At 32.7% G+C, this 19,220-nt stretch overlaps 2 protein-coding genes across 6 annotated transcripts; one reads left to right on the forward strand and one right to left on the reverse strand.

Moving 5' to 3' along the window:
• Positions 1-1,539: 1,539 nt before the first annotated feature.
• Positions 1,540-10,551, forward strand: LOC139484778 (5-hydroxytryptamine receptor 1B-like). 5 transcript variants are annotated; one of them, XM_071268736.1, is made up of 3 exons: positions 4,171-4,299; positions 6,171-6,477; positions 8,863-10,551. In XM_071268736.1, exon 3 carries the CDS (start codon positions 9,049-9,051, stop codon positions 10,324-10,326), a length of 1,278 nt encoding a protein of 425 aa, XP_071124837.1. In that variant the 5' UTR covers positions 4,171-4,299; positions 6,171-6,477; positions 8,863-9,048; the 3' UTR covers positions 10,327-10,551. The 5 variants fall into 5 exon arrangements, with proteins under 5 accessions (XP_071124836.1, XP_071124833.1, XP_071124837.1 ...); XM_071268734.1 differs by having other exon boundaries at positions 6,171-6,305; positions 9,025-10,551; XM_071268733.1 differs by having other exon boundaries at positions 6,171-6,297; positions 9,025-10,551.
• A 2,887-nt stretch (positions 10,552-13,438) lies between these two features.
• Positions 13,439-14,545, reverse strand: LOC139483942 (neuronal acetylcholine receptor subunit alpha-7-like). The gene has a single exon (XM_071267665.1). It carries the CDS (start codon positions 14,543-14,545, stop codon positions 13,439-13,441), a length of 1,107 nt encoding a protein of 368 aa, XP_071123766.1.
• Positions 14,546-19,220: the final 4,675 nt, after the last annotated feature.

A 19,220-nucleotide genomic window follows, 5' to 3' on the forward strand; every position in this document is an offset into this window, starting at 1 on the left:
CAATTTCTAGCTACTGGTTGTCAAAGAAAAAGCCAACCATTTCTGAAAAACGACTACTTTTGTTCGTAAGTATTAACAGTTTAATTCCACTTTTTATAATAAAATGAAGTTTGTCTAATAAGACTTATAATGTTTAGGCAGATTTTCCGAACATATCGGTTCTTCAAACAATATTAAACAGATATTCATTTATATTAAAAACATTGTAATCACTGTCCATTTAAATAACTTGAACAATGTCATTCACGAAAAAAAATTACAGAGGTGATAACAGTTCGCCTTGTTTCGCTCCCAAGAAAGGAGTAGGTCCAGTAAGGCCCCTTTTTTCCCCAAAATATAGCAGTTTTACAAAATGTTCAAATGTTAACTTTTTGTTAATTTTTGAAAAGTAGAATGCTTCTGCTACATAAATATGGGCTGTTTTTGACAATATAATGCACATATATCGGGTACTAGCACCATTAAGTCATGCTAAATTACTGAAATCTTCACAATTTTAGCATTTTAGTTAAATTTTAGACGGATTCCGTCTTAAATGAATGTGGCCGCATTTGTGTTCATTCTTAATATTGAAATATAAGTTGCATTTGATGATGATATATAACATATATAAAGTTTGAGGATGGACACGGATGCAGCCACTTTTTTTTCTTGACAAAAAACATCTGAAAAGTGACATTTTTGACATATTTGATGGATTTTTCATATTTAAGCTTGAATCAGAGCGCTTTTAAATGAGTAAATCAGTTAAATCTTTATCATTTACTAATTGAATCACCACCTGAAATAGACGCTTAAGTGTTTAGAAAGTGACAAAAATCTTTCGTCAGACGAACCTGACATTTGTGGCATAAATCGGCCCTTACCGGACCTACTCCTTTTCAAAAGCCTCTAAAAATCAGCCCTCAGTATGAATTCGAACACGAAATGTTCCATCAGGGACAGTCTAAATTAGTATATTGTAGTATTGTCCCTGGTTTCATAGACTGCCTTTATAAATGAACACATGTTATGATAAAACCATTTTAAAAAAAACGAAAAAACGAGCGACATTCAAAATGTTCAATATTTTTTATTTGTATCGTGTTACCTATATGCAATAATAAGTCTCGAATTTTGCCTAGTTGATCTGCACATATTTTTGTATGAGGAGGGAGCGTGGCAGGTTCCATCGGGTTTAACATCTCTATTCCGATTTAACGTTGTTATGTACTTATCCACCCTGCAAAATCAAATGAATACTCTTCTCAGCACTGGTCTATCTTCTAGACGGTGACCATACATATAGTTATAAACTTGTGTTATAATTATTTGTAATGTTTGTTTATTTGTAAGCTGTCATTTCGGTGTAGCGTCAATGAAACTTGCTTCTTGTCAAAATTAATTGACATATCTCTAGGAATCGGCACCGAGTTAAACACAATGAGGAAGGAAATAATAGATTCACTTGCATGCACGAAGAATAGACCATCCTTAAACAAATTTGTATCACTCTTCGGATTTCAATAAGTATGAATTACACAATCAAACAGGAAAACCACGCTTTTTTATGATACAGCGTAAGGAAATGTCCTCTTCATTTATTTTCTTAACGAAATTTGTGAATTAAAAAATGAAACCACACACTTATGTGGTTTTTGGCTGGATTTTTTTAATGTGGAAATAAGGTCAGTCGAATTTTTCTGAATTTTAACTTCTTATTGAGAAAAAAAACCCATATAAGTCATTGTAGTTGGTATATTTTTAAAAATAAAAAAACCCACACCAAATAATATCGTCTGGCAGTATAGTCATACGAACACAAGGACGTCCATAGTAAGTCCTGATCTTAATGGTGTTGGTGATGTTGCTCATGCAGCAGTTCTGTGTTGGAAATCATAGTTGGTCAAAATATCTTGAAGATTATACGCAAGTTCCTGGTTTAAAGATGTTAAGTCTTTATCCATCTCTCTTGCTTATCTTCCAACATTCTGCCCCATATAACAACACTGATATTACATTGCTTTTGTAAATTTTTATTTTTATGCTTTCCACTTTATTGATTTGATGTCTGTATATTTTCTAACTTATAGTATGCTGCTTTTGCTTTTTTAATTCTATTCCTTATGTCGGCTGTTGCATTGTCGGTGGTATCTACGACCGCTCCAAGGTATGTAAAGATGTCTACCATCTCAACATTGATTAAACATAGTATTACGGTTTTTTTTGATATGACAAACTTGTAGAAATGGACCTCCATATCGTAAATATCTATAATGTGGGTGGGATGATTTAAGGAAAAACAGCAAGGCAAGAAATAAACTTCCGCGGATTCTATCAATTTTGCTAGCTTGGAATTAGTTTTATTGGCTGGCACTCTCTTCACACTGTATTACATGCCTCTGATTCTAACTAAACACCCCATTTTTCCGTTTGCCATCTTTTAAACAATGCTTCTGAAGGGTTAACAAGTCCCATGAAACGTCTTCTCGGAAAGCTGTTTGATTGTGAAAACATTCACTAGAGATATTTTATATTCATTTATTCATTTCCAACCCCCCTTCTAATGACTCGATAATAATGTATAAATTTCCTGATGTGAAAGGTGATATCAATTTTCTCATGATTTTGATTGTGATGCTGTCAGTCAACATGTCCGTTGAACGTCCGCGGTAGGCTTCCGTTTTTACGATACATGACCTTTTTGTTTCCGTTGTGTATCCGTTACTGGTCAGTGATACATCCGTTATATGGTTCGTCCATTTTATACAGCACGCTTCTGTATGCCTGTTTTTAATATTTTTTGGTACTGGTCATGTGTGTTACCTTTAGGCATTCGTTACGCGTCCGTCATTACACAAACGAATTCCCCACGGATAAAATTATTTTCAACGGATTTTTTTTTTCATCTGTTCGGCGTCCATTCGAGGTACATAGTACAGTGTTACCAGCGCACGACCAAACGATCTCTATAGGTTTTGGTAAAATTTCGATCGTTCATTCCAGAACTATGGGATTTTATTTCATTAGTTAAAAAGGGGGGTACGAGTCCGTTAAAATGATGATTGATTGATTAATAGTAAAGAACTGGTTGATTTAACTTTAAAGGGTTTCTCGCTGTTTTTTAACAAGATACATTCGGAAAGGGGGACAGGGGAGAGGGGGTTATTATCATTTAATGGACATATTTTGAAGGAGTAGTTAGAACAAAGGGAATAAAAACAGCGTCGGGTGTATGTTCAGTTGGGAAGGTGGTAACGGAGACAGTTGGAATCACAGACTTACAGGGGTTGATTCCGAACCAGCTAATTCACAAAAACCAGACGAAAAGCAAACTCTCCTCAATTGATTATGGACAAATCATAAATTTACACTATTTATATAAGGTTGAGCAGTTTACATGAAGACAGGCAATTAATCTTCATATCACAATAACAACAAATAGTGATTATTACAATAATAACTAAAAGTTTATAACAGTAAAAACAAAAAGGTGTCCATAGTACACGGATGCACAGACCAGAAAGCATAATGCCCATAAATGGGACATAAAAATGATTTCCGAATTCTGAATGCCGAAGTTGAGCCTTCTTGGCTTTCGTAGCCCTTGGGGAATCTACCCAGCTAATATATTTTATTTTTTGCTTCATGAATAAATCAAGAGCCTAGCTAAGTGCACAAAGAAAAGTAGCAAAGTATAGACCCCTGCCTTGACATCACACCAATCCAATTGGAACGATGGTTAAAAAAGATAATGCGTGAGGCTATCAGGAAGCCTATGAGGCTATCATACCTAGAGGCTACCATGCCTATGAGGCTATTAGGAAGTCTAATAATGAGACAACAAGGAAGCCTATAAGGAGGCTATGAGGAAGCCTAGAAGGGTTGATGTTGAATTGGTGTAGTTATGAATAACCATGCACTCTTTCGACAAATTTATGGGTTTTACGGGAAAGTACTCTGCCATGAAGGTTAGCTTCAGACGCTCGTATACTTTCAGTTGAAACGTCTGTTCCGAGGGTCAGTTGTAAGTCTGACATAAATTAAACTAATTCTTGTCCTTTTGCATACAATCATTACGCATTTTTATTTTAAATATATTCCCCTTTTAGTTTCAATCTTCAGTTTTCTAATGGTTAGTCATGCGTAAGTGTTGATTTCCGATAACCGCTCCTACATAATGAGATACTTGTCACATCAGATACAAGCTATATCGTATATGTATCCGGTATATCTTCTACAGTATATATATATTAAGTAAACAAAAATAAACACTTACATCTATTTGAGTTTCATAACGGATAATATACAAAATTTTGGGTAAGCAATTTTATTAATTTGTATAAAAAAGAATATTGCCTTATTATTCAGTAGGAAGAATCGCATTGGAAATGGCAGAAAATATTGAACGCAAATGACAATTTCAAATTTTTAGACATATGAACACAAAACAAAATATAAAAACACTGCATCTGTTATATCTGTTTTTCAACAAGTTCAGGGTTGAAGTTATGAATACAATTTTCGAACACTAACGGATGGGAGACTCGAAGAAAAAACACACTAAGCACACGAAAAAAGCTCCAAAATTAAGATAATTAATAATCTATAATTCAGAAATTTATCTATTACGTTATAATGACAAGCTGATTTATATATAAAAAAGGAGAGTTTTCATCCAAGGAATGTTTACACTTAGTCTAGTGTTTTTGTACCGGAATGATTACACAAGTGATTTCGTACCGGAATAATTGTTCTAGATAGTCATTTTATAACTGGATTAATTACACTAGTGCTTTATATCCGTACATTGATGAAGTGATCAGTATTCATTTGTAACACACGATAGCACAATAATGATAATTAACGAATACATTTAAATACTTTTCTATGCAAATTTATAAAATCATATGATTTCAAATCGTCACTAATTGTAATAATTATATTCACTGGATTGCCGAAGTTTTTCCTTATAATTGCTCTTCGGAAGACTTGGATATAAAATCACATATCTTCTTTGTCAATATCAAAGGATGCTTATATAAATTTGGGTTATATCAAGTTCAATGTCCTGATCATTGATAAAGTATTCTTAGTTATAAAAATACCCTCTTCGTCTTCATCAATATTATTAAATAGATTGACTCAGGTTCTTGAAAATTATTTTAATTCTAACCAATTTATTTATGTAAACAATAAACCGGTCTAATATAAACAAAAACAAATAAATATCAAGATCGACGCCTTTACACTACTCACATCCAATATTCTCTAGTAAAAAACAGTTACCCGGTACGCAGCCACGTTGATTTTTTTTTTTTTTTGGGATGTGTAAATACTCTGTTGTCATTATTTTACATTTATCAAATTTAAAAGTTTTGAAATTTTAGTATTATACTAGCTCAAATCGGTCAGCGCTGTTCATTGGCAAAAATTCAAACAACAAAAATATCGAACTCCGAGGAAAATACAGAACAGAAAGTCCCTAAACAAATTGCAAAATCAAAAGCTCAAACAAATCCAACGAACTGATAACAACGCTCTTTTCCTGACTGGATACAGGCACATACGAGAGTCGCTTAAAATTTTATTATAGTGACAACAATGTGTGAGACATAATAGGTAAACATGACATATATAGGGGTATAGTAGTCAACATTGTGTTATAATCTTTATTTCCATAAAAACAAACAAATATGTCAACAAAGAAATACAAAAAGCATATAGTCAAAGCAGATAAGTAAAAACGAAAGACCAGAATACAAAATTACCATAGGAATGTATTTTTACATAGATTTTGTTGTTATGACTTAACTTTCGTCCCGTGTGAATATTAAGAAATGTACCAGTTTATTTCGCATATTACTATTGTTGCATCTACGTAAATATGTTTAGGTAATATGTTTACAAAGTTGAATACATGATACATTTTACATTTGGACATTTTTTATGCTAGCCAAACTATGAAACCTAAATTTGTTAAGACTAAACACGCGGATACATTTAATAGATTTGATATATTTTCTATTGTTTACACTTGGAAGAATGTAACTATTAAAATACTTCTCTTGAAGTTGTAAAGAAATTTTTCGTCAATCAATGTTACATCTTCTCATTTAATTTAACCTTTGTTAATATGTTATTCCGGGGTTTTATTTTAATGTTATTAAATGATTGTTACATTGATTAAGTACAATAGATCAATGAGCTGAGGAAGTTATACATACTAAAAATACTTGTGACTAAAGGATCACGTGAAAAAAACACTTAAAACTGACAAGTACTAGTTAATAGATTAGAAAGAAGACCAGTCTCAAAGTAAGTAAGTAAGTAACTAAGTAAATTTTATTGAGCGTCGGGCATGATATGTACAATTCAACAAGGTAAACATCAGCTCTGTAGAGCTCAAAACCTACTTGATATTTAAAACAAATAACAAATTATACGCACATTTGACAAACTACACATACATATAAAAACACATTCATAGTATAATAGGTAACATGCATAAAAAGTATTAGTCTTATTCGATTTGATATAGTAATATGAACAATTGTAAATTATCAACTGTTAATTTTTAAAAGTCCCAATTTTCGTGTCATAAGCAGATAGATTTCTTGCGTTTTTGTTTCCCATGAAGTCTTATAACACGTTCTTTCACATAATTAAGATTGAAATTAAAATGTGTTAAGGATGTTGGCTCCTCCATTTTTGATTTTTTGCCAGATTTTCAGAATCCTCTGGTTTTATCCATGTACTGTCATTATAAAATTTTGCCCACTAACCCCTACTTTTCTTTTCATAATTTTTTTACATAAAGTTTAAAAAGCCATATTTCAAAATTTTATAAAATTCTTGTTATTTTTTCATAGTTTTTGAAACAAATAAAGTGCCAATGTTAAGATGTTAAATATATGAAAAATCTAGAGAGAATTATTTCCCGCCAAATTTTCAAAGGCTTATATCTCGAAAATGAGCACACGGACCCTCCATTTTTTTCTTCTTTTTAAGTTTCTTTATTAATATATTATCAATTCATAATAGTCTTTTAAAAAGCTGGTTATTTTTAACAGAGTAGCGAACATCCTTAAGTTGTATCCTTATTCATTTCTGTAGAAAAGAAAAAAAATGTCGGTCAAGATCTACAAATTAGTCAAATAGACGAAACCGTCAATTTACTCCACGATAGCGTTTGACCTTGAACGGTGACTACCTTTTCGTAGAATTTTTAATGGCTGAAACTAAATAAGTCAGAAAGAAACTGTGTGAAACAATATTTTCTGCAAACTAAAGTCTTCTGGAGGCACTTTTTTTTTATCTAGAAATTTTCGTTAGCCATCTCTGTGCTTGTGTATTGTAAGGAGACTTCCATAAACATCGTCATTATGCGGCTTCAAAAACTCACTTTCTAACATCTGTCTTATTTGGACAAACAAATGATTTTCAAAAACAATTCGAAGAAAAACCGCGTATTATTATTTCGAAAAAAAACCCCTTAACAGTGATGTAAGCGTACTTTCATTCCGCCCTGTTTTTATTCCGAGTAACTGTTTTTCCCTAGATAATATTGGTTGTAAATAGTGTGAAAGCGTCCATCTTTATATCGTTGTTTTTGTTTATATTAGACCGGTGTATTGTTTCCATAAAAGGACTAAAATGACATTTCTAAAAAACCAGTTGAATTAATCTGAGTCAATTTAACGAATAATCATGATTGATGAAGATAAGGAGGATATTTTTATAACTTAAAATCCTTTCAACAAGGATCGAGACAAAAAACTTGATATAAACTAAAGAGCAGATTGGTTCTTACAGAAAGTTTCAATTATAGATATTTTGATATAGAAGATATGATTAAAGGATTATGCACCCTTGAGTTGATTCAATGCCAAACGTATGGAAATTTTATAGGAAATCCACAGCATTTCCCCTAGTACTCTCATATTTGGCATTTTTATGCTTTATAGATAGAGGTTTATTGCATGCAGTGCTACCCTTGATTTCCTTAAAACTAGGTTATAAATGTAGACATTGGTTATAACAAATACAAATATGGACCAATTCATGTACACATTAAAGGTGCGCTCAACTTAGTGACTCAGCACGAGTTTAGAATTTAAGGTTGTTTAGGACTTTTTGTTACAAATAAACTCTAGCACATCATAGAAAAACAAGTGAGTAATCTATGTTTGAAATTTCATTACACAAATCTCTGTATTAAATTCTGTGGATTTTCTACAAAATCTTGGTTTTATTTTTACCAAATTCTTTTTTTTCTACTAAATGCAATTAAACTATAAATAACAATGCTTTACATTGTATTCTTGGTATCTATGATAAGTTTATTTGCCGATTTTATAGATTTACATAAAAAAAAAATTAAATCTTCTTTGTTAATAAAAATTATCATTGTGTTATCATGTGGTCAAACTGAGAACTAAAACACTTCATCAATGTATGGATCTAAAGCACTAGAGTTATCGATCCCGGTATAAAATAACTAGTGCAATCATTCCGGTACGAAATCACTAGTGTTATTATTCCTGGTTCAAAGACACCAGTATGAACATTCATTGGACGAACACTCTCCATTTATTACATAAATCAGCTATGCCAGTTTCAAATACATCAAAATATATCAATAAGCCCAATTTTATATATACTTCCCCTTCAAAAATGCTTTTTAGAACCTTATAATGACTGGTGGATGTTTTACTGGACCCGGATAAAAAAAAACCTAGGGAATTTTTGTTGGTGGATAAAAATCACTAGGTATTTTATTCCTCCGGATAAAGTGCACTGGCGGAATCAAACCATTCTTACAGTTCCAACCCAACCTTTTTATTGTCAACATTCATTTATTTTTTGTTAAATTGTATTTAGATTAAAACGATGGATTTTTTTCTGACTCTGAAACATACCCACGTATTGCATAATTTGTCAATAAGTTATATTAAATTTTCACAAAATAATTTATTGATTTACAGATATATATTACCATGATATGATCTTTACACATAATCTGATGCATTTTAAATATTCCAGATTGCTGCGTTTTTCGGTGAATGAATGCTGTTGAAAATGAACAGTACAAGTGAACTGCTGAATTTGTATACAATGGATTTAAATTTCACGAACAAATCTGAAGGATACCGAACACAAGATATGGCAAAGCACTTAATAGCCAATGTGGTGGTTCTTTCATTATATCTGATTATTGGTGTGATAGGAAATATGATTGTTCTAGCTGTATACAGATTTCAAATGAAGGGTAAAGAAGAGAGATATTTCATTCCATATTTAGCAGTGTCGGACATGCTAACATCGGTGGTGGGTTCCGTAAATTGTATAATGTTAGATGTGATGCAAACGACATTCACCAACAATATTCTATGTAAAATAGTATTTTACACCATTGCTTTAACAGCAGGTATTTCTTTATTCCTGTTACTTTCTATTGCGATACAACGGTATTTGATAATATGTAAACGTCATAGACTTAATTTGAAAACTCGAAAAATAATGGTTACCGTATCCGTATGTTTGTCAGTTGCTTGCTCCGTACCTTTTGCAGTAAACTATGGCGTAAATGAACACTTTAGTGATGGTCGATTGGTTGGATACCGATGTGGAAGACTTAAACATGGCTTCTACCTATCTGGATTAGTTTATTCAATATTTTTTATAACTCTCATGTTGTTTACTGTTCTTGCACTTGTTTTTCTATATGGAAGAGTCGGATGGGTTATTTTTAAACATTTCAATGCACAAAAATTTAAGCAAACAAATGTATCAAAAGAGACCAGTACAGCAGACAAATTAACAAACGATTCGATTACCACCAATCTTCAAAGTAAAACACAAGAACTGAAAAATCCTAACGGTTCCTATTCCAAACTTACAGTTAATTCCGAATGCAAGAATGATTCAAACATTGAAGCAACTCAGTCATCTGACGTCTACACAGAGATCACAGCACCCGAATGTTCATCTTCTGTCGCTCAAAACGGAAATTCTACACAGCCTAAACGCTTGAAAAAAACAAACCGGTCAAAGAAAAGAAAGCGTTTCAAAAACAAGTTTACTTTCATGTTTATTCTAATAACTGCTGTGTCAATCGTGTGTTATATGCCGGTCGGAATGGTGGTTTTGTTAGAAGGCATATTGCCAGATTTTTGGGAAAGGTTGTCCGAAACGGTAGCTGCCACTGTTTTGTGGCTTTATCATACATACATTATTAACAGTATTGTCAATCCTATAATATATGCTTTTATGGATGCAGAATTTTCTACAGCACTTAAAGCACTTTTTGAAAAATTTAAATGTTCTAAAAAATATTCAAAATAAGGCTCAATAATATTAATATCAAATGTTTTTGTTTTCTTTTAAAACGGTAAGCATTTTAATACAAAATCTTGGTTTGATCATGCGTTGTTATTAACTTTTGAAATATACAAAATCTTGGTAAATAATTGATAAATGTCTGATGGAATAGATTTTTATTGTTTGTATTATTATAAGCATATAGATAATAAATGTATTTCTTAGTGATTAAATGTTACCCCATTGAAACTATATGCAGTATGACGTAAAGCCAGAGCCGAATAATTCAGAATAAAAAATGTGTGTTTATCTTCAATTTTTTCCATGGTCACTAGTAAAAGTCTACATTTAGTACACTTGACTTATAATTATACATGATCAACATGTGGACATTTATAATGGTTTACTTTTACAAATTTTGACTTTTATAATAAAATAAATAAAATGAAAGATAACATACTAGTACTCAGAACTTGATTAATACGAGGACAAAATACCTTAAACCCGACAATACATTCGGTATTCTTCAGTACATCTGAAATATGTAAAACACTCTCATGCAACATTTTCTCTTCCACCAAAAATGTTAATGCAGAAGAAAGTATATACAAATCCATATGATAAAATCATAACGATCAAACAAATCACATCTATTTTTGCGGCCTTTTGTTTCCTTTTTCTTTCTATTTGATCTCTTCCTTTAGTTTGATCTTTATCCTCTCCTTTTTCTTCTTCTATATCATCTAAAATATATCATTTGACTCTCACTTAGTATAGACAGTTGACAAATGATTGTATCAAATAACTACTTTTCGAAACAATTTTTTCTTCGCTCAATCCGAAACATGTATAACCCCGACACATAATAAATGAGCCAATCCCTTGTTACGAGTCATATATTCAGACGAGTGATATGCTGTCTATAGAATTTGTTTTGCGGTTTTTTCGGAATGAATCAATCCGTTGTTGTTGTTTTTTTTTTGGTTTGAAATGTTTTACATTTTGTCATGATGGGGCCTTTTACCGCCGACTTTATTTACGATATTAGATTTGCTAAGTGAAATTCCGTACGGTGACTTGTAGTTGCTTATATTCTCAAACTCACTGGCAATCATACCACATCTACCTATTTTATATAGTATTACAATCAAAAACCATTCATAATCATAAATAAACCATCAAACAGTCTTTCTGGTCAAATAATTAATTTTAAGGCAACAGAAATAAACATAATAAATATATAATTTTGACCCTATTGTGTCTCCATAAACCTTACAGATCACCAATAGTAGAAATGCCTCCGTTTTTAAGTTTCAGCTTATTAACCACATAGTTGTATCATCGGGTAAAGATGCAATGTTGTTAAAATTGTTTTAGCCGTACGTAGTGTACTAGTAATGTGTAGAATTAGGAAGTAGTTTAACTATTTGCTGTGATTGTCAGTTTTCCTATCGAAGGTCGGTGGTTTTGTCCAGGGACTCCAGTTTCTCCACCAATAAAAACTGGCCACCACGAAATAGCCCAAAGCGGTGCTTAAAAGTGGCGTTAAAACATAGAAAATCATATCAAACCAAATTAACTATTCGCGGTCTTACCTTATCCACGAATTTACGGAAATACGTCACCTGGAAATATACCAACTGACATTGTGTGGAAGGTTAGAATAGTACGCTGTTACGTGAGGTCGATATATTTACGTTAAATCCGATTCCTTACGTCCGCAAAGTACATATGCAATATATCCATGGGTTATAGAACACTTGCAACAGCTCTTTAATGACATATGTTGCTAAGCTAAATTTCTATCCTTTTCCTATATATCATATAAGACCAATACCACTTTGAACCCCGGAAACCACCTTTGCAGAAAATGCATACCTTATTTATTGTAATTTGGTTGTTGTTCTGATTCGGTCATTTGACGTAAATCAAGCAACAAGCAATCAATCGTTCAAGAAAAACATGTATTATTATAATGATTGTATATGCAGGTTACTAGTATAATATTCTGACAATATAGAAATAGGGAAATATGGTAGGATTGTCAAAGAAACAACTATCCACAATAGTCGATGTAACCAACTATGGGTAATCGAACGGCATTCAATAGTTATCAAAGGTTATTAAAGGATTATAATTTAATACGCCAGACGCGCGTTTCGTCTACACAAAACTCTTCAGTGACGTTCAGATCAAAATAGTTATAAAGTCAAACTAGAATAAAGTTGAAGAGCATTGAGAACCCAAAATTCCAAAATGTTGTGCCAAATACGGCTAAGGTAATCTATGCCTGGGATAAGAAAGTCTTTAGTTTTTCGAAAAATTTAAAGATTTGTAAACAGGAAATTTGTAAAAATGACCATATATTTGATATTCATGTCAACACCGAAGTGCTGACTACTGGACTGGTGATAGACTCGGGGACGAAACATCCACCAGCAGTAACATTGTCCCAGTGGTGTAAATAGTTATCAAAGATACCAGGATTATAATTTAATACGGCAAACTCGCATTTTGTCTAAATACGACTGTTGAGCAAAAAGCACTACAAGTATCTTTATTGCATTTGAATATTATCTAGGTTCAATTTATGTTTAATATATAGTCAAATCAAATTTTGTGGAAATGAAAGTTTCTTTCGTACCATCGTGACTTTCTAAGACATTTGTCGTGGGTAACTCGACAACTGTGAGGTTAGGACAGGCGTAAATTGCCTTTGTTAATTTAATGTTAAAGTATTCTTACTGTTTCTCCTTTCGCAGTTTTTATGTTGTTTAGAACGGTTTATAAGGTTTGAGTCATATCTCTGTTGATCTCAATACAATACACTGTTATATCAATTTTTTATACTTTTTTTAATTCCAGACCTAAAATGTGTTTCAAAAAGAGCTCTTAATCTTTAAGAAGAAAACTTTTCTCCTGTTACAAATTAAACATAAAGGATAGCATTTCAGATGCAAAATGATCCCTCTTCAGACAAAAGCCATCATACCAAAACAAAGACATCACCATACTTGATACCCTTGCTTATAAAAAGAAATTCTGTAGTGATACACCAATACAGATGTAACTACTGAAGCAGTTCATCCACAGTTTATGTTAGGGTATTTCTGGTCGTGATTTGTTTATGTTGTTTTCATTTAGCATTGGTGTTGTCTGTTTCACTTAACTTGATGATAGTTGATTGTCCGTTGATACAGACTCTGTTTTGAGGGGTTATGAAAAGACATTTGGTCATCGTAGCGCTAAAACGTGTGAACAATGTAAACAAAATTGTAATTTTAGCTACTCGGAACTGAGCATTTAAAGTAAACATACTTTTATTTTCCATGCTGGCACCCTGTTGAGCAGTTTTCTTTTCTTGTGGGCCTATATACTTTAGTTCTATTATCTGTTCGTCCTCTTTACTTTTACAGCAGCACGTTGTATTTCTAGGTTTATCTTGCAGTTTCTTTGTCAGTTTCGCACAGTTGCATACTGAACAATTTATTTTACATATAGTACATTTGCGATAGAAAATTGCAGTAATAACTACATTAAATATTAGACTTAATCCACTCATACCAAGTAAACACCACAGTAATCTTCCAAATTGAGAAATTTTGTCAGAACTGCTAGGTAAAGATTGATTAAATAATTGAATCATTACAGTAAAACTCAATACAACAAATGTTGACAGCGTAACTTTGGCGCCACTTTTCACTGGGAGCAAAAATGTTACCATATTGATACATGTAATCGCAACAGTTGGAACAAGAAATTTCCACACGTAATAGGTTTGTCGTCGTTCCATTTCTATTTTCAATACCACACCAGCGAATCTTTTACTATTGCTATTTCGTATTTCTGTATAAGTCCTGATTTTGTTAGGTTTAGATATATGCCATTCTCCGTTTGATTGAAATCGATTAAAATAATCATCTTGCAGCTGGATCTTTAATAGTTGTTCTTTGTCGTCAAGATTTTGGGCCGAAAATTGTAATTTACAGATCTCAGTTTCAAATGGATATTGTGTCGTATCTACGAAACAATAAGTTTTAAGTTCAATAAAATTATACCATTCCACCAGTCCAGTACTATAGACATTAACAAGTGTATCTTTATCTTCAAAGATATTTGACTTGTCTGCATAGTTTATCAAATGAACATCCGGATTCCATATCTCAGATAAGGGTGCGGTTATTTTTTTGGTTTCGCCATAAAAACTGCTATTCCACGTTAAAAATTCATCTGTCCATGACATCCTTATACCAACCGATGTAGTCAAGATTTGTTCCTTCATGTCTAATGAATTAATTGAGTTTAACACAATTTCAAACTCGACCTCTATGGGTTTGCTATTATTCAAAGTAGGCCGCCTTACGTATTTGTTATAATCTTTGTGGACCATAATGTATTTCCATAAAACAGTCTCATTATTAGTACAAAAAACATTAAGTACGACATAATTCAAAAAGACACAACAATGCATTAATTTCTTTTCAATTCTTTTCATAATTGTTTTGAAAATACACTCAAGGTTAAGAAAAAAATGTAAGCACAATGCTGAACATATCCAAAGAATACAACTGTACATGATTTGAGTCACTACATTTTTACAAACAAAATTGAAAATATGCCATAAATGGATAATGGGTATACTCATGTTCCATATAATGATTTTAGAACAAAGAAACTATCAGGTCTTTCAATACTTTGTTGCAAAACTATTATGAAAGGACTAGTTTTTAAGATATCGATTTGTATAAAAATACACTTTGAATTTGGTTAAATCACTTGGAAAAATGTAAACAAAGTTACTTTAACCTACTTGTTATATATACTAGTACTTTCTAAACAAAATTATTTCTCATAAACATATACAAAAACCCGAAATTGCTGAGATAGCGTTACTTTCACTTTGATTTTTATATCATTCATTGTGCAATTTGATTATAATGTCCTCTAACTAAATAATTAAAAAATGTGGCGACTATGATGAACACATATATCCCATCGAATTTGAAATGAAGGAAATAACACTTGTCTACGAAACGAGTTATCGAAAGGTCCGAAATATCGTGAGCCTAAATCCATCAATTGGAAATTCAACTTTAAAATTTTGATGGATTCAGTTGAGGATTATGCCAGGCAATGGGCTAAGCGCGAGAAGGAAGACGTAGATACTCTTTCCAAATGGATTAAGGCAGTGAGGTCGTTGATACAAATCAGAATTAAGAAACTGAATGGGTCTATTAATGCCCATGCTACGTCAATCTTTAAAGACCCAAATGTTGCAAAACACCTATCCTACCTCCATGACAAATATGTTGTTGTCCCCGAAGATAAAGCCCCAAACAACATCGTTTTTGTATGCAAAACTCATTACATTAACTGCTTGATAAACGAATTAGGTATTGACAATTCACTTGGAAACTCAACATATACCCTCACGACACTTACCAAAGAGGAAATCCTGGTTAATCATAGGTCTGTTCTGTGTTCCTTTGGAATTTCAACCAAAGATGAAGAACTGGATCTGCCATCACTGTATTGGATACCTAAACTACATAAGTGTCCTTACAAACAACGGTATATTGCTGGGTCTTCCAAGTGCTCCACGAAACCTCTTTCTAAATTATTAGCATCTATTTTATCAGCGATCAAAGACGGGCTTCAAAGTTATTGTGAAACTGCCTATTCCAGAGGGGGCGTGAATTAGATGTGGATACTTAAAAATTCCAAAGATCTTTTAGAGTACATACAATCTAACTCTCTTTCATCTTGTAACAGTATTAAAACATTTGACTTTTCTACTCTGTACACTAGTATTCCACATTTTAAACTAAAAGACAAATTGAAAGAGTTGGTATTGCTTTGCTTCGTAAAAAAGAATGGCCAACGTAGATACAAGTATCTTGTCTTAGGGAGGGATAAATCCTACTTTGTAAAGGATCACTCTGATTCGAACAAAAAATTCTCTGAAACTGATATTATCAAGATGCTTGATTTCTTGATTGGTAACATAATTGTTACGTTCGGAGGACGTGTTTTTCAACAGACTGTCGGCATTCCAATGGGAACAAACTGTGCCCCTCTACTTGCCGACTTGTTTCTTTATTATTATGAGGCTGACTTCATGAAGGAACTTCTTAGGAAGAAAGATAAGAAGTTAGCACTATCCTTTAACTCTACTTTTCGCTATTAATGATGGTCTTTCACTAAATAATTCAAACTTTGGTGACTATGTGGAACGTATCTATCCAATCGAGCTAGAGATAAAGGATACTAAAGATACAGTTAAGTCGGCCTCATATCTTGACTTACATCTAGAAATTGACAATGAGGGTCGGTTGAAAACAAAACTTTACGACAAAAGAGATGATTTCAGTTTTCCAATTGTGAACTTTCCATTTCTAAGTAACAACATTCCAGCAGCACCTGCATACGGGGTATATATCTCCCAATTGATACGATATTCCCGTGCTTGCATTTCCTATCATGATTTTCTTGATAGAGGGTTGCTGCTCACAAGGAAGCTATTAAACCAAGAGTTCCAAATGGTGAAGTTGAAATCATCCCTTCGTAAATTTTACGGACGCCATCACGAGTTGGTTGACCGTTATGGAATAACCGTATCACAAATGATATCGGATATGTTCCTTACGTCGTAACTACAATCCCCTTCCCTTTCATGAATGTGACCTACCGAATTAGACTATTTACCGGATTTGTTATCACATAAGCAACACGACGGGTGCCGCATGTGGAGCAGGATCTGCTTACCCTTCCGGAGCACCTGAGATCACCCCTAGTTTTTTAGTGGGGTTCGTGTTGTTTATTCTTTAGTTTTCTATGTTGTGTCGTGTGCGCTGTTGTTTGTTTGTCTTTTCCATTTTTAGCCATGGCGTTGTCAGTTTGTTTTAGATTTATGAGTTTGACTGTCCCTTTGGTATCTTTCGTCCCTCTTTTATACAACAGATACAGTTGAGTATGTCTCATATCATAACTGATATTTAGAAATTGACAATGATCATCGATTGAGAACAAAACCTTATGACAAAAGGGGAGATTTCAATTTCCTAATTTTGAACTTTACATTTCTGTTTAGCAATATTCCAGTAAAGCCTGCATATGGTGTATATATATCTCAATTACTACGACAATCGCGTTTCCTATCACGATCTTCTTAATATAGCTGCGAACAAGAAATCTATTTAAACATGATGAATGATATTCTTTATTATCCTTGTAGAGAAAATCTAATTGTGTTTACTTGGCTTTTCAATAATATTTTATAGGGTTTTATAGATTTGTCTTGCTATATAGTTTTGCACGAAGACAAATTTTGAGAACTATCCGTCTCTTTAGGGATAGTATTTCTTACATGTGTACACCAGGAATATACACTTGTGCATCTAACATCGTTCATATTTTAAAATGTTTCATTTGATAGGTGATTGGAATCTTATGTATGTTGTCCAGTCAAATATAATAAAGACTGGAGTCTTATGTAGTTTATTTATTCGTAACAATTGTTATTTTGTTTTTAGCATTTTCTAACAACTTATATGTATTAAGTAAAAGAAAAATGAACTTTTCTAAAATGTGATTTATCGGTAAGACAACATGAATCAATAATTTTGTATTACCGTTTGCACAAGCGTTTGCTTTTAAAAATAGGTAGAGACGAGTCCATCATGCAAACATTATAATTTAAAGCATGTCTAATAAATGAATCAGATAAACATAATGCCACTTTGATTATCGAGAAAACATGATGTAAGCATAACCTTCCTAGGTTTTGTTGTCTAGATCATTAATGCTTGAATTAAGATTAACATTTTACTACTAACAGACCAAAGAAATTTATATTCTTTCTTGACTGGCTTTCCCTCTCGCTAACTCGAGCTGCAAGTAACAACTCTGTATATCTAGTATAGTGAATTTTAAGAAGATCTTGAAGAAGGCAAGTATGTAATTGAAAAAAAAAGAGTTAAGTTGGATTATATTATTGAGTTGTTTGTACATGTAATCTATACAGATTCTTTAAAAGTCAATAAATAAGTTTGTTAACCACTACTAAATGGAATGATCAATGGGGTAACTTTCAAATGAAGCAGATCTAGGAGATAGGGGTTACGGGATACGGCCTTTAACATGGAGCCTGGGCTCACCAAGCAGCGACCTATAAAAGGCCCCAAAATTACTAGTGTAAATATATTAAAACAGGAAAACCAACGGTCTAATTTATATAAAAACAAGAAACACTTATGAACTACATCAACGAACGACATCCACTGAATAACAGGTTCCTGACTTAGAACAGGTGTAAACAAATCAGCGGGTTTAAACGTTTTAACAGGCGCAATAAAGTAAAAGTGAAACATCACAATATACGAAGACACACTATTTAAAACCAATTCAAATGACTTGACTCAATCAAAAGACATATTATCAAAAACAGTCAAACATACACTGAACGAATAAATGATCTATGACACAATGTAAGAACATGTATGTCATGTTTGCTACTTCATGAATATATTTAGTTTTGTACATGAGAATTTGCTTCGCCCTAAATATTAGATGGTGTGTTTTTCAGTGAGAAATATAATTTTACAGATTGTCCATTTGTAAACGGGTTTTTGCATGTTTCTTAATGTATATGAGAATAAACTCGCTATACGTACTGATTTCGTTAAGACATCCTTCCACAAAACAGGCATGGTCTTTAAAGGAAACTAACGTAATGCGGAGTTCAAACATTGCCGATTATTGCTCCCGTTTGAGATCAGACAGCGATGCGACACGAAAAGTGAAAAAGTCGGATTAGTATCCTCAATTATCTGAAATGTCCTATTATTGTCTGAACGCAGTCGTTTTAGTTCGTAACAGATTCCTACTGGTTGGGAAGGGTCCGAATAGTTCGGCAAAGC

The sequence above is a fragment of the Mytilus edulis genome, chromosome 8, assembly GCF_963676685.1.
Source record: "Mytilus edulis chromosome 8, xbMytEdul2.2, whole genome shotgun sequence".
NCBI lineage: Eukaryota > Metazoa > Mollusca > Bivalvia > Mytilida > Mytilidae > Mytilus > Mytilus edulis.

Coding starts and splice junctions, on each gene's coding strand:
- LOC139484778 (XM_071268735.1), top strand. CDS start 9,049: ATGCTGTTGAAAATGAACAGTACAAGTGAACTGCTGAATTTGTATACA.
- LOC139483942 (XM_071267665.1), bottom strand. CDS start 14,545: ATGTCATGGACAGATGAATTTTTAACGTGGAATAGCAGTTTTTATGGC.